This window comes from Cetorhinus maximus, chromosome 1 (assembly GCF_964194155.1).
Source record: "Cetorhinus maximus chromosome 1, sCetMax3.hap1.1, whole genome shotgun sequence".
NCBI classification, from domain to species: Eukaryota; Metazoa; Chordata; class Chondrichthyes; order Lamniformes; family Cetorhinidae; genus Cetorhinus; species Cetorhinus maximus.
Window position 1 is genome coordinate 71,615,601 of NC_135879.1, and position 14,847 is coordinate 71,630,447.

Genomic DNA, 14,847 nt, shown 5'->3' on the forward strand with positions numbered 1-14,847 from the left:
ACAATCTCAGGTACTGCTGCTGCACACACTTTAGATGATAGCTTAGACTTGAGATCTGAAGATGTTGGGACACCGGCAAGTATCCTGCAGCTAGGTAGGGAACAAGGGCAGTACATGCCAATCTGCTGGAAGGTGAGGTCACCCACGAGCTCAGCTACAAGAGATTCAGATCAGGACTTTGATGTGTTGGCCTACAGAAGAGGACTGATTCAAATGCACAATGAAATGCTTAATGCATTGGTAGGCTTGCCAGAAAGACTTTGGTCAATATCGAGGAGCGCGGAAGAGCCCGAAACCACCATGACCAATGACTTTGTGCCGAACTTGGAGTCCATCCATTCCAGTGTAAAATTAGTTCCCACTCCATTAGCACGCTTGCAGACCAAACCACAATGCATTGCCTGATGGCCAGTATCTCAGCTTCCAATGCAGCTCAAGCAGAAGCTGTCTAAAATTTGGGTGCTGCGGTGGATGCTCAGACTGAAGTCAAGCAGGATCAACATGCTACCATGCTAGATCAGACTGCTTCACCATGGGCTAGATTTTATGGTGTTCTGCTGGCAGGTTTGAAGGTGGAGGGGTTGGCACATAAAATCCAACGGGTGGCCTTCTCATTTACCCATCCTCCCCTGACCAATCTGATAATTTAAAGAGAGCAGGGGAACATTGGATGGCCTGCACCCCCTTGGGTCTGTTGAGGCCCAATTAATGGCCACTTAAGGGCCTCATCCTGCTGCTGCTGGTATTTTACCTGTGGCAGGGGGAGGCTTGTGCCACGTGGGAAGCCCGGCAGCAATAGCCATGCTGGCTGTTGTTGGGCAAGGACAGCGGAGGGGTGGGGGGGGGGGTTGTCCTCCTTTGCAGAAGCCCTAAACCCATCAGAAGCACCTCCCAAGGCCATCCCCCCTCCAGTCTGGCCTCTTGAATCCAGTGCCTCTCAACCCCGTCACCAAGACCTCTGACCCCAGACTTAACTGGGCTCCTTGGCATGATGGGACTGTCTGTAGTCCCAGCAGTGGCCACTGCTCCGGGTTGGTGCTACCTGGGAGTACAGAGCTGCCATTTCCCTGATTGGCTGGCAGCTCTCTAAGGTGGGACTTGCTCCTGAAATAGGTGCAGAAGTTTTGCCTTAAACATAATTAATGCTGCACCAGTGTTAAATTGCTGTGGTACAGCTGTCGGGATCGTGAGTGGTTCCCACCTGACCTTTTAGCTGGGGGGTGAGGCATGGCGGGAACCACGGCAGCCAGTAAAATACAGCACTGTAGCAGTAAAATACAGCACTGTGGCTGCAGATACCAGGATAGGCAAGGGCAAATGGGAAACAGGCACTCACCCTTGTTTCCCAGAAGGTACTCTTTAGTTTGTCGTAGTGGTTCAAATGTAGATGGCACAGCTGACTGCTGCAGAACAAAGGCATCTTGGCTGCTGCTAGGATACTGGACATTGACCTGCATGGTTTACAAGAACACAAAAGTATTAGGAGTGTGTGTAGACTATATGGCCTGTCGAGCCTGCTCTGCCATTCAAAATTATCATGGCTGATCTTGGGCTTCAATTTCGTTTTCCTGCCTCCCCTTATTCCTTAATTCCCTGAGAGACCAAAAATCTGCCTATCTAAGCCTAAAATGCATTCAATGATGGAGCATCTACAATCTACTTGGGTAGAGGATTCCAAACAATCACAATCCTTTGAGTGAAGTAATTTCTCCTCATCTCAGTCCTAAATGATGAGACCCTTATCCTGAGACATTGCCCCCATGCTTTAGATTCCTCAATCAGTGGAAAAAAAATCTGTCTACCCTATCAAGCCCCTTCATAATTGCATAGGTTTCAGTGAGATCGTCTCTCATTCTTCTAAACTCCAAAGAATGTAAGCCCAATTTACATAGCCCCTCATCATAAAACAACCCCCCTCATCCCAGGGACCAATTTAGTGAACCTTCACTGTCCCACCTCCAATACAAGTATAGCCTTCCTTAAATGTGGAGACCAAAACGGTATTCCAGATGTGGTCTCACCAAAACCCTGTACAACTGTAGTAAGATGTGCTTATTCTTATATTCCAATTGCCTTACAATATAGGCCAATATGCCATGTGACTTCCTAATTGCTTGCTGCACCTGCATGTTGCCTTTCTGCATTCCTTGTACGAACAAACCCAAGTCTCTTTAAACATCAACACTTACAAGTTTTGCAACATTTTAAAAGTGTTCTGCTTTTCAATTTTTACGACCGAAGTGAATAACTTCACACTTCCCTGCATTATGCTCTACCTGTCATCTTGTTGCACGCTCATTTAACCTGTTTATGTCTCTTTGCAGCCTTTCTTGTGTACTCCTCACAGCTTACCTTTCACCAAACTTGGTATCATCAGCAAACTTTGATACATTATTAGCTGTCCCTTCATCTAAGTCATTAATATACATTGTAAGTAGCTGAGTCCCTAGCACTAATCCTTGAACATTTGGGGGAAGGTGGTGGCATAGTGTAATATCACTGGACTAGTAATCCAGAGGCCATGAGTTCAAATCCCACCAAAGCAGCTGGTGAAAATTAAATTCAGTTTTAATAAAGCTAGTGTAATGGTAACCATGAAATGATTGCCGCAAAAACCTATCTGGTTCATTAATGTCCTTTAGGGAAGGAAATCTGTCATCCTTATGCTATCTGGCCTACATGTGACTCCAGATCCATTGCAATGTACTTGACTTTAAAATGCCCTCTGAAATGGCCGAGCAAGCCAATCAGTTGTATCAAACTGCTACAAGGTCGAAAAGGAATGAAACCGGATGGATCACCTAGGCACTGGAAACGACAATGGCACGCCCAGCCTTGTCGACCCTGCAAAGTCCTTCTTACTAACATCTGGGGGCTTGAACCAAAATTGGGAGAGCTGTCCCACAGACTAGTCAAGCAACAACCTTAAATACTCATACTCATGGAATCATACCTTACAGGCAATATGCCAGACACCACCATCACCACCCCTGGTTCTTTAGAAGCCCTGAAGAAGAGTCATACAGACTCGAAATGTTAATTCTGTTTCTCTCTCGACAGATGCTGCTAGATCTGCTGAGTTTTTCCAGCATTTTCGGTTTTAATTTCAGATTTCCAGCCTCTGCGGTATTTTGCTTTCATCTCAGAATTGCTACATTATTTGCAACATTGTAAGCTTTTCTTTTAATTTAATGCTATCCTTAACTTCCTGAGTGAGCCACAGATGGATCTTTCTTGCTGAGTTTTTGATTTTCAATGGAATGTATTTTTGTTAAACATTTTGAATTGTTTCTGTTAATTTTTCCACTGTTAATTTATCTCCTTAACTTTTGGTATATTTACCCAATTAACCTTAGCCAGTTCTCCCCTCATACATATGTAATTGGCTTTGTTTAAGTTTAATATTCTTTTGCGATTGGAGTATGTCACTTTTAAACTTAACATGGAATTCAGTGATACTATAATCACTATTTCCCAGTGGATCTTTTACTCCAAGATTACTAATAACCCTTTCATTACACAATACTCAGTCTAAGGTAGCTTTATCCCTAGTTGATTCCACAATGTACTGCTCCAAGAAACTGCCATGAAGATATTCTACAAACTTATCTTCTAGACCACTCTTGCCAATTTGATTATCCCAGTCTTTATGAAGGTTAAAGTCCCCTGACAATTATTACATTTCCTTTGTTATGAGCTCCAATAATTTCTTGTTTACTGCTCTGCCCAATGGTATAACTACTATTGGGGGCTTATAAACTACTCCCACCAATGTTTTCTGACTCTTGCTAGACCTAGTTTCCACCCATACTGATTCTACAATATGATCTTCTGAAGCCAGATCCTTTCTCAATAATGCCCTTATGTCATCCTTTACTATCAGGCTACATATTCTCCTTTGCCCATCTGCCTGTCTTTCCAAAATATTGTGTACCCTTCACTACTCATGGTCACACACCAGTAAGACAATGAGGAATAGAATCTTTTTATGGTGTGGTATATCTCAGAATTGGCAAATGGCACCCACAAAGTGAGGTGTAGGCAGTCATTGGTACCCTGCATCATGGGAAACCTGCAATTATCTTGGAGCTACATGCTTGCTCCTCCTCCTTTTCTCTGGCAAGAGAGAATGAAATGTATTCAGCTCTCTTGGAGTACAGAGCCTCAGTGACCTTCCTTATGGAACAGTGGACGACAAACTGGGAGATTTTGCAAATATTGCCTGCACCAGCCTGGAAGGGGGTTCACAGCGACAGTCACCTTTGCAACCATAACAGTGTTCAACTTGCCCTGCTTGAGGTTGCAGTTGTGGCTGCAGCAGGTGGCAGATTTCTCTCAAGACATTCTCAGTGAAGTGGAAACATCTGACATACTGTTCCTCACAGAAACTGAGGTAGGAGAAATGCTGCCTGAAAACCCTGGGTGGATATGGCTTCCTGCTGAGAATTATTTTTTTTCCTCTTTCTCCTAATCCCTTGTCGAGTGCTTCAATCTCCCTGAGGCACGGAGCTGCTTCAGGGACATTGAATCTATAATAAGATTATTAAATAGAAGGTGTAAAAATTTATTTAAACATGCCCCCTCATGTGACATGTTTCTAAATTTACGAAATTTTAAAAATTTATTTAATAAATGCTTTAGGAAGCCTCATCCCGCTCACAGATGAGGTTTCCTAAAAAACGTGAAGGCTGCTTGGCCTTTTTGCCTGCCCACCAACCTTAAGGTTGGATGGGCAGCGTTTAGAATAACTTTAATTAGATCTTTAATAGGCCATTTACATATCGGTGGGTGCGCAGCCTACCCCAGCATATGCCCATTGAACGAAACATCGCTACTGAGCACGATGATATCGGGACGCACGCCCGACATCATCGCGCGTCATTTTACGTGTTGGCGTGTCAGGCCTGCCTCCACACGCCAACTGGAAAATTCTGTCCCAAATGTCCTATTTCCATACCACAAGCTAAGTAACATGTAAACTAGCCATTGTTGCACTGGAATAACATCGGAAAGGGACATAGAATGCAAATTTCATTAATAGAAGTCTAAAGACCATTGCTGGGAAAAGTGTGACTTTATGGGTGTACCCTGCATGTGCCAGAACCACTCAGAAGGAGCGTTACACTGATGTCATGCAGCATACCAGCTGATGTGATGGTAGAATGCCTAATTTTACCCATGCAGGTGTAGACAACAAATTTGCATGCCCCTGTATGCAGAGCAAATGCTGAGCTGCAAGATGTGCCCTGAACTTGGGTTATTTAAAGGGCCAGGCACCCAACTTGCAAGTAAGGGAGAACTACTATTGCAAAGTGTCTGTCGGGGGGAATTTTATGGAGCCTGAAAGAGTGGAAAACATAGCATGTGGGTGACTTAATTAATGAATTAATTAGGATGTGAAATCTCGATTTCCGAACAGCAGGTTGAGATGGAGAGATAAAGTTAATGACATGCTGGCGGCAATCCGTGAATAACTTTTTTCTGACTTTTTACTTTTTACTTGGCCAGGTTTAAGATCTGATACTGTAAAGTTTTATCTCTTCTTGTGCATGCTTTGGAGGGTGGGGGGTTGTGTGTGTGGCTTTTGTATTGGTGGGAAGTTGGATATATTCGTACATTTTGAACTTTTTTGTTGATAATTCCTGCATCTTTACCTGAGTGGGTTTTAGCAATAAAACCAACTCTTTACTTGTTAATTTAGGAACCTGACTGGCTTATTTCTTGCATTGAGCCATACACAGTTAAGTATATACATTGAATTGGCAATAACATCACCTTTTTAAATTTAAACTATGTTATAACCAACTCAGGAGTGGGACAAAGAGAGGAGTCAGTTCATCTCTCCTAATTTGTTCGTAGTACCTCATTAGTGCAAAAAATATTTTAATTACATTGTACCTTCAAGATAAAGTCTGTGGCACATGACAATCTTGTGGCATGTGGTTCGTATTTGTTTAAAGGTGGCGTGCACCAGCCAGCTTTGTGCAGTTGTGTATAAGGTCACAACTCTGCAGCACAAGGAAGGGGAGCAGGAGAATGCCGCTTGCATGGAGGATCGGGACTGACAAGGGTGAAGCAGTGGTAAGGGGATGTGTGGAGTGGAGTCAGGGCCATGGAGGAGTGGAAGAGGGATCCAAGGGAGGACAGAGGGTGGGGTTGCAAACATACAGTGGTGGAGTGGGAAGGGCCTGGAATCCTGCATGTGGTTAGGAGAGGAGGGCTGTGGTGGGAACAGTCAGCCAGGCTAAGAAGAGGTGGGGTCTAAAGTGTGGCATCAGTACTGTCCAAATGTGTGTCCATTTCAGGGTGTTGGCTGGCAGGGTCCTTACAGGGTTTTGAGTTCACCTACAACTTTTCAGTTATCCCTGCTGAGAGTAATCTTGGACAGTGTCTTTTACAATGCATAGAAGGGAGGACCAGCTGAGTTTGCAAGTTCAGCAATGTCCCACAGAGAGGCAAAAGACCACTGGACATTTGTATGAATATTCAATAAAGAATGAATGCAAAAACACAGCATTGTTTCTTCCACAATAAAGGAAATGTCCCTAATTCCCCTGCAACCATCAATGTGACCATGAGGCATGCAAATATATTTAACTCTCTAACTAGGCTAGCCTCAACAAATAGTTATGCTGCACGCATGAGTAAAGGGAAACCAATATAATATGAAATATTTATAAGTGAAGTTTAACTTTGAAAATGACCCATGCCTCCTTTGCATTCTTAAGTCTATGTTAATGACAATGGAGTTGGGCAGGAAATTTTTGGCCTTGTTGCAGAGCCTCCCTGTTTGACCAGGAGGCTTTTCTTTGGCCATCCATACGTGCTGCATTGTTATGGCAGCTTTCACCCCTGATAATCACACCCCCTGCCACAAATTGCAAGTGTGCCCCATGCCCACCACCAGCACTTTAAATTTTAATTGTAATCTTGTGGGAAATAGGAAAAAACAAGAGAGTGGAAGTAGCGCACTCTTCCGGGTTCACTGATGGGAACAATGCACCACTGACAAAATTCTGCCTGCAGCACTTTGAAGTGTTTTTAGAGAGCTTCTGGATTTGCATACAGTATTGCTACATCTTCATTTGGAGGACAGAGGAGTAGGTGACTTGTCTACAACAGGTGTGGCAGCAGCAGGAGCACTGTCTCTGGGTCTGCAGAACACAAGGGAGATGAAGCAGATGCTGTGGAGAGGGCAAGCTTTTCACCATGCCCTCTTCCAAGTAGGAGGTGGACTCCTCCATGCACCTTGACAGTGAGAGGAGGCTGCCTGGCAGGCTAGTCAGTACACCCAGTATCTTTGTGTCGATGCCAATTAGCGTTCACTTGTCTGCTACCCATCGCAGTCTTCATCTGAGTCATCAGCGGCCGAACTTGTTTATGACTTCACCCTTTGGTGCACTGGCACGTAAACTACCCTTCACCCCAGTATGGCTACAGTCCACTTGTGCCTGGTGACACACCACACTTTATACTTGCCTCCAAGGCATGGACAATGCCAGTATGACTTGGTGCCTTGAGTGTGAGATCAATGCCAGGGCTTCTTCATTAGTGCTCTGTTGCCTCATCTCCTTGTACCATTGTGACTGAGCAGGTGGCAACTCGTGGGTGTCTGAAAGAAGAAAATCAGAAAATGGTTGGTGTAAAGGAAGTGGAGTGGGGTCGGAAGCAAGAGTTACATAGTCATAGCATCTGCAGCTTGCTCATCATGTCAGATAGCAGAATGAGGATGAGCTAGGAGTTGAGAAACAGCATAAGGCAGTAAGATGACATCATCCTCAACGTGCTTACTGACATCGGATGGCACTGTCTCTGGGGTTCAGGAGATACAGGCGTCCGTGTACCTCAGTCAGCTCTTTGTGTGTCACCCTGACCTGCAAAAGAGGGGGCAGAAGGTCAGGTGAGTGAGCAATACTGTGTTTCGATGATATGCCTGCCATGGCTGAATAGCTGGAGGTATTTGGAGGCAGCGAGGGGTAGGTCTGAGGCTTGCATGATTGGTTAGTATGTGAGTGGTGAGGTGAGGTATCTGCACATTTGGCGTGAGTCGTGAATGGCAGGGAATTTTTTTAATATCCTTTCACGGGAAGGCCAGCATTTGTTGCCCATCCCTAATTGCCGTTGAGAAGGTGATAGTGAACCGTCTTGTACAACTGCAGATGGGTGCATGATAGGGGTGTGATGCCTTGAGCATTTTGTGAGGTTGGTATTGTGGTCAGTAGGAAATTTCATGTGAAGGTGCTTTCACAGATGTTTACAACTCATGTGAGGTCATTAGACTTCTTGTGGCACTGCTGGCAGATTGTTGGGTCCAGACCCCAGAAATTGACTTCCCTAGCTACCTGCTGTCACTCCCTTCTGAAGATGGTCTTTGAGAGCCTCCTGGCCTCCCATAGAACCTTGACTTCTTTCTTTCTTTCTTTCCACCTCCACCACTCATGCCTCCAATAGCACACCCCTCACACTGAAACTCTCTCTTTGCCATGGTGTTTTATGTTTTAGATTGCAGCAATATTATTCAGTGCAACTTTCCTTTAGGAGGGACAGACAGCCTTTAAGGACAGCAGGCTGGCTGTGCTAATCCCCCCTCGCCTCCTGCTGAGCACAGAGGCAGCCATGCAACGGCAGCCAGTAACAAGGCAGACATTCTGACCTATGTTGCAATCATGGTAATGAAATGTGAGCACCAAATTTATGTCCTGTCCACCTCCAATGAAACCCACATAGGCAGGTCATTAATTGCAATCCCCTGCACCTGAAAAATTAAGTAAGCTAATTGTTATCCCACAGTCTCCATGCCTGCATGGACTAGTTGGGCCAAATAGCCTGTTTCTGTGCCGTATATTCTATGTTATTAGCATCTTCCCTTTAATATGTCAATTTTTTGACTACGTAATTTGATAAACTTGATCTAGTTCCTTAATAGATTAATGTTAATGTAATGTTTTGATGCAATACAATACATTAAGAATTTCTGTGGGAGACAATTTATGTGCCACTTGTGTTTGTGACCTTTCTTGCTCACCAGTTACCAATTGCAGGATATAAATCACATCAAAAGATCTCCAAAATATATTCTTTAACTTTCCGCACACCGATCAATGCAATATTGAACACATTTAAAAGGCAGCAATGATGAAAAAGCATGCCTTATGTAACTGAAGTTATATGTTTGGCTTTTACCAGATATGCAAATATGATTATGTTGAGATCCGCAGTGGCCTTTCATCCGATTCCAAGCTTCACGGGAAGTTTTGTGGTACTGAAGTGCCTGAAGTTATAACATCCCAATACAATAATATGAGGATTGAATTCAAATCTGACAATACTGTTTCAAAGAAAGGATTCAAGGCCCACTTCTTTTCAGGTAGGTTGATTAAACAGTGAGTATCTCTGCAAAACACTGTTGAGTCTCAGATTTGCAATTAAGATGTTCAAGTGATATTGCAAACTGTCAGGATGTTTGACTGATAATCTAAAACCTGGAATTTGGTTACAGTGGTTTATAGCACTCGTAATGTATTTGCGCATATAAAGTCATAATTGTCCCTTTAAGGGGTGGGTCTTTCGTTAATTGGTTTATTTGATTATCTGTTTTGCTCAAAAAGCATGTCATAATTTAAGATTAGTGATAAGAATTCCATCATCTCAATTAATCACATGTTGATGCTCATAGAATAATAATGTACCAGTGATTTCACCACTGTAGGCTTATATGAAAATATTTTCTGATAGACTATAGTGAAGTTCCAAAAGTTATAAAACATTGATGCATGTTTTAAAGCAGACAGGGTAATAACTCAGCACTTTGAAGCGAGAATGTACTTTTCTATAGAATGGTGATAGGAACAACTATCAAAAGAAGGCTCTACTCAGGGTGTATCTTCCTGCAGGTTGCTTTTTGAGCAACATTAGAAGAAACCTGCGAGTAGGTCATTTTCCCCCCCTCTTAGTATGACGTTGCATGACAAAACCAAAAGAAAATTAAAGAGATGAAATACAAAAAGGGAGTATCGCTGCCTATGATAATACTGTACTTCCTCACAGATCATTTCTTTTCAGCAGACTTCTTGCTTCTCTTGCAATATATTTGGATGTGGATATTTCAACTTTACCGGTTACAATAATGTATTATTGTTAGAATCATGTCACACAAAGACACAATTGTCTTTCTGGAGTCTATTGATTATTTTATGACTAAGCAGATATGCCTAGAAACTTTATGCAGAAATCAGGAGGGGTGTGGGACCATTAAGGATTTTACATCCCTGCAATACAAAATACATAAACTATCCCTTTAGAACTTCACTTCCCAACAAAGTGGCTTACATGAAATAAAGCTTCTAAATATGAACCTAACTCATTTTTATACTTTTAAAATCTTCCACCTGCTTTAAATTTTCCTTTTTCTCTTTGCCCAAGAATTTCCTTGGACCTGCTTTCTGCCACACTTCCGACAAAGCTATGGTGGTGGACTTGGAGCAGCTCAGAGGTTTTTCTCAATTTTTTTTGTTCATTTTGCTTTTGTCTTCTCTATCTTTTATTTAAAACTCTAGCATTTTCTTAATATTTTGTGCACTCTATCTTCGTAACTAAAATTTGGGTATGCATAAGTTAACAATGCAAATGCTGCTGTTTTGTCTTAATAGCAAAACAGGTTTAATTTACTAATTGTTTAAATTGCTAACTGATATTGACAGTGTTCAACATTGGGATTTAGAAGTCTCTTTTTTGTTCTTACTGGTCATCCTCAATCAAAAATCTAGCTCCTCCAGCAAAGCTTTCTCTGAACCCCTGACTTCGCCATATTGGTAACCAAAATCTCCATTATCCCCAACGAACACAGAGCCACAACAGGAGAAGAGTGACACAGGAAGAACCAAAACAAAGATTTAGAAAGATAGAAGTGAGAAATAGAAAAGGAGAAAAACAGAGAGAAAAGCACTTAAGAAAGTCAAGCAGTCAAGGAACAAAGATAACCATTAGAGAAGAAAAATGGCATAAAAAGACAAGGAGACAGAAAAGTACAGTAGGAGAAAGAGATATAAGCTTGAAATTTCACCTGTAAAATCCATTTTGGATGGTATGAACATCTTCTGGAAAGATGAATGGGGTGAGCCTTCCATTGATTTTCCTCATCCTAATAAATGGCCCCTTTGATTTTTCTCCAGTGATCCTACCACAGTCTGGATCTGGCTGCCCTGACCCTGTTCGGCTGCCTGTAGATAATGGCAGAAGGATGTGGTTTACTAGTCTCCACTATTTACCTCTATTTATGCTGAGCTCCCAAGCTTAAAAAACACCAACTTTATAAAAAGGGCATTTTTGAGACCTGTGCAGTGTCCAAGAAGTGGTAAAGAATGGTGAAGAGCAAAGGTCAGTCAATACATGAAGGCTCACCCCATTCATCTTTTCAGGCTACAGAAACAAAAGGAAATAAATATTAAACCAGAAAAGGAAAAAGAATGAGCCACAATAATGTATATATATATATATATACATATGATTACATTCAAATCCTTGAAGTTACTATGAGCAATGCCACAGAAGATCCTGCTATGTATAATACAGACCGTAATCCTTTTGCATATCATAGGTCAAACAGTCTGATATGTATTATGTATAAATATTTCTTATAAAAGTACTCCCAAAGTGATTTGCAACAATAGCTTATATTTGTATAATATCCTCAATTCAAAAAATATTTCATGACTATTTACAGGTGGGGGAAAAATATTGGTAAAAGGAATAAAGGGGCAGACATCAAACCATTCAAGAGGTAACTGAACGTTTCATCAAAAAGAAAGGTTTTTGAAGGGTTTTTAAAAGTGGAAAAATATAAAGGTGGAGGGATATGAGGGGCCTTTGCTGAGTAAGACCGAGGAGTTTGATGGGATAAAGTGAGGAAGAATGCAGAAAAGAATGAGTCAGAAGTGGATGTAAAGCTGAAGGAGGTTGCTGACTTAGGTCAAGGAGGGACTTGAAGTTGAGGATGGGAATTTTAAATTCAACACATTGACCACGAAGAATGCATTCTAAGTCAGCAAAGATTGGAGGACATGGTGCATAGGGCTGTGTTTATGGAGGATGAGAGGCAGACAAGGAGAGCATTGGAATAATTAAGGTTCCAAAAGCCTGGATAAAGTTTTCAGTGGCTTTTGGATGAATTACAGGTAGAGATGAATCATATTGAAGAAATAGAAGTAGTTTTTGTGATGGATAAGATGAAGCCAGTTTGGGTTGAACAGGATGCCAAGATTTCTCATGGCCTGTTGCAGCCAGGTCAGTTGGTTAAGAGATCAGAAGTTTATAGTGGGGACCAATGTCCTTTGTAAGTTTATTGGGAGTGCATGGGCAATTGGTTTAAGTGTGTGGCCCTTTAAATTTTTTTGTAAAGCTGCACATGTGCAATAATATAAAGGGTCCCATTTGTACCCTGCCTAAATGGGGATTTTCGGGTTGCCGCATGATTGCATAGCTTGAAGGGACATTGGTGAGGACCAAAAACTTACACAAGCTCTTCCTGCTGTTTAGTTGAAAGATATTTTAACTCATCAATGACTAAAGTCAGGCAGGCAGTTTGAGTTATGGTGTGGAGGTTGGTGTGCAGAGGTAAGAGCTAGAGCTTTTCATCAAATCCATAGGCAATGGCCCCATAGGTGCAGGTGATGTTACAGGGAGTATTATGTACAGGAGGACGCGAAGGAGACTGAGGATCGATCTTTAGTACATTATGGAGGTGACAGTACAGGTACATAAAGAGAGGAGATTGCTGAAGTTGTGCTGGTTGAGTTTGGACAGATTGGAGTCAAGCCATTGAAAGGCAGCCCCATTAAGCTAGAAACAAAGGAGAGGCAAGAGAATGTGTTAAAATCATATTGAATACTCTGGACAAGGTGAGATAATTCACCAGAGTCGTGGAGGTAAACTTTTGTTTGTTCTCAGAGCTGTGAGCAGAACTGAAGTTTGAAAGGTGAGTTTTAGGGGAGCAGACTCAGAAATGGGACATAACAAGATGGTTAGGATCTTCTAGAAAAAAGCAGAGTCAAAGATGAGTTAGAGATGAGAGCTGATAATATGTGAATGCATGTTGAGTGCATATATTTTTATGGACTCAGGGAAAAATATACATTATGTACATGTGTCCCATGTACACTTGCTGTACTGTATAAAATGTATTTGCATCCTTGTCTAGTGGTGACAGCTAGCCACTTATCAAGAGAGGAAGTTTTAAAGGAGCATTCAGTGAATAGATAATCTCCAAGGATTTGTCAATTTAGTGTCATGTATATTGTTTTTTGTCTTCAATTTTTCCCCTATCTCTTCTGAAGGCTTGTCCGCATGGAAGCTCTTTTCCAGCAGGAGTTAATGGGTAGCAATTGGGATTAATAAGTCATCTTGACTATTTTATTTGCACCCTCCCTAGTGCAGGTTGACTCTTAAGTGCCCTCTAAAATGGCCTGACAAGTCAAAACAAGTCACTCAAATGGCTGTTAAAGAAACACCATGGGTGTACCTGCACCACATGGACTGCAGCAGTTCAAGAAGGTGGCTCACCACCACCTTCAAGGCCAATTAGGAATGAGAATAAATGCTACCCTTGCCAGCGACGCTCACAACCCCAAAACAAATTAAAAACAAACCCACTGCCAGAGCCAGGAGAATAGCTTCAAAAGTTTTTCCCAATCCAACAGTTCCACAAAGCAAGCCTTTCATATACACTTTAAGGGTGGTGGCAATCCATTAACTGAATTGTCCTGTTTCTGACCGTGTGCTCCAGTTTACTTCAAAAATTCAAATTACTTCAAGCGTGAACATAAACATAAAAAATAGGTGCATCAACCATACGGTCTGTCAAACTGGCCCACCATTCAATACAATCATAGCTGATCTTTGGCTTCAACTCCACTTTCCCACCTACTTCCCATATTCCTTTATTTCCTGAGACACCAAAAACCTGTCTATCTCAGCCTTAAATATATTCAATGATAGAGCACCCAAAACTCTCTGGGTAGAGAATTCCAAAGATTAACATCCATTTGAGTGAAGAAATTTCTCTTCATCTCAGTCCTAAAAGATCATCCCCTTATCCTGAGACTGTGCCCCCCCATGGTCTCGATCCCCCAGCCAGAGGAAATAACCTCCAGGCCTACCCTGTCAAGCGCCTTCAGAATCTTGTTTGCCTCGATGAGATCACCTCTCATTCTTCTCAACTCCAGAGAATATAGACCCAATTTACTCAGCCTCTCATCATAAGACAACCCTTTCATTCCAGGAACCAATTCTCTGTACCACCTCTCAGGCAAATACCAGTACCAGTGCGCTCTAGTAACCAAAATTCCGGGATCAGGTCTGTTCTATGACTGGAGATGTTTCTCACCCCTCAGAGATCGGCATTAACACTTGTTCCCTGTCAGTCCCATTCTCACACAACTGCTAATAATTGTCAAGCTCACGGGTGGTTGTTATCCGTGGCTTGCCCTTGCTCCAGCCTCAGACTCCCACTATTCTGCAGCACCATATTCCCTTGGTAAATTTGTGCATTCCCATACCCCTCAGGAGACCTCAACACCCTGTTAAGATCTTGGACCAGACCCCCAAGCTTTTGGTATGATCCAGTTAGGGACCAGTAGCTTCTTGTCTAAAGTAGCCAAAGTTTGAGATCCAAGATATTTACTAAGAGAATGAAGCCTCAAGATTCCATGGTTTTTGAAAAAACATGATATATTTTACTGTGCAAAGTCAGAAAAGTAAAATAATTTGTGATATCTATCTTATACTGTAGCATTTGGAATTAACATGGGAATTATCAGGCAAACTATGGTTGAACACACTACACTGCACAAT

The 14,847-nt window shown here is 42.2% G+C and overlaps 1 protein-coding gene across 2 annotated transcripts in view; it reads left to right on the top strand.

Annotated features, from left to right (window-relative positions):
- The window catches only part of tll1 (tolloid-like 1), a 441,724-nt gene that overhangs the window by 369,759 nt on the left and 57,118 nt on the right, over positions 1 to 14,847 (top strand). For both annotated transcript variants that reach the window (XM_078542318.1, XM_078542328.1), the window contains exon 17: positions 9,187 to 9,367. In XM_078542318.1, coding sequence (XP_078398444.1) covers positions 9,187 to 9,367 — 181 coding nt within the window. The remainder of the gene's footprint in view (positions 1 to 9,186; positions 9,368 to 14,847) is intronic.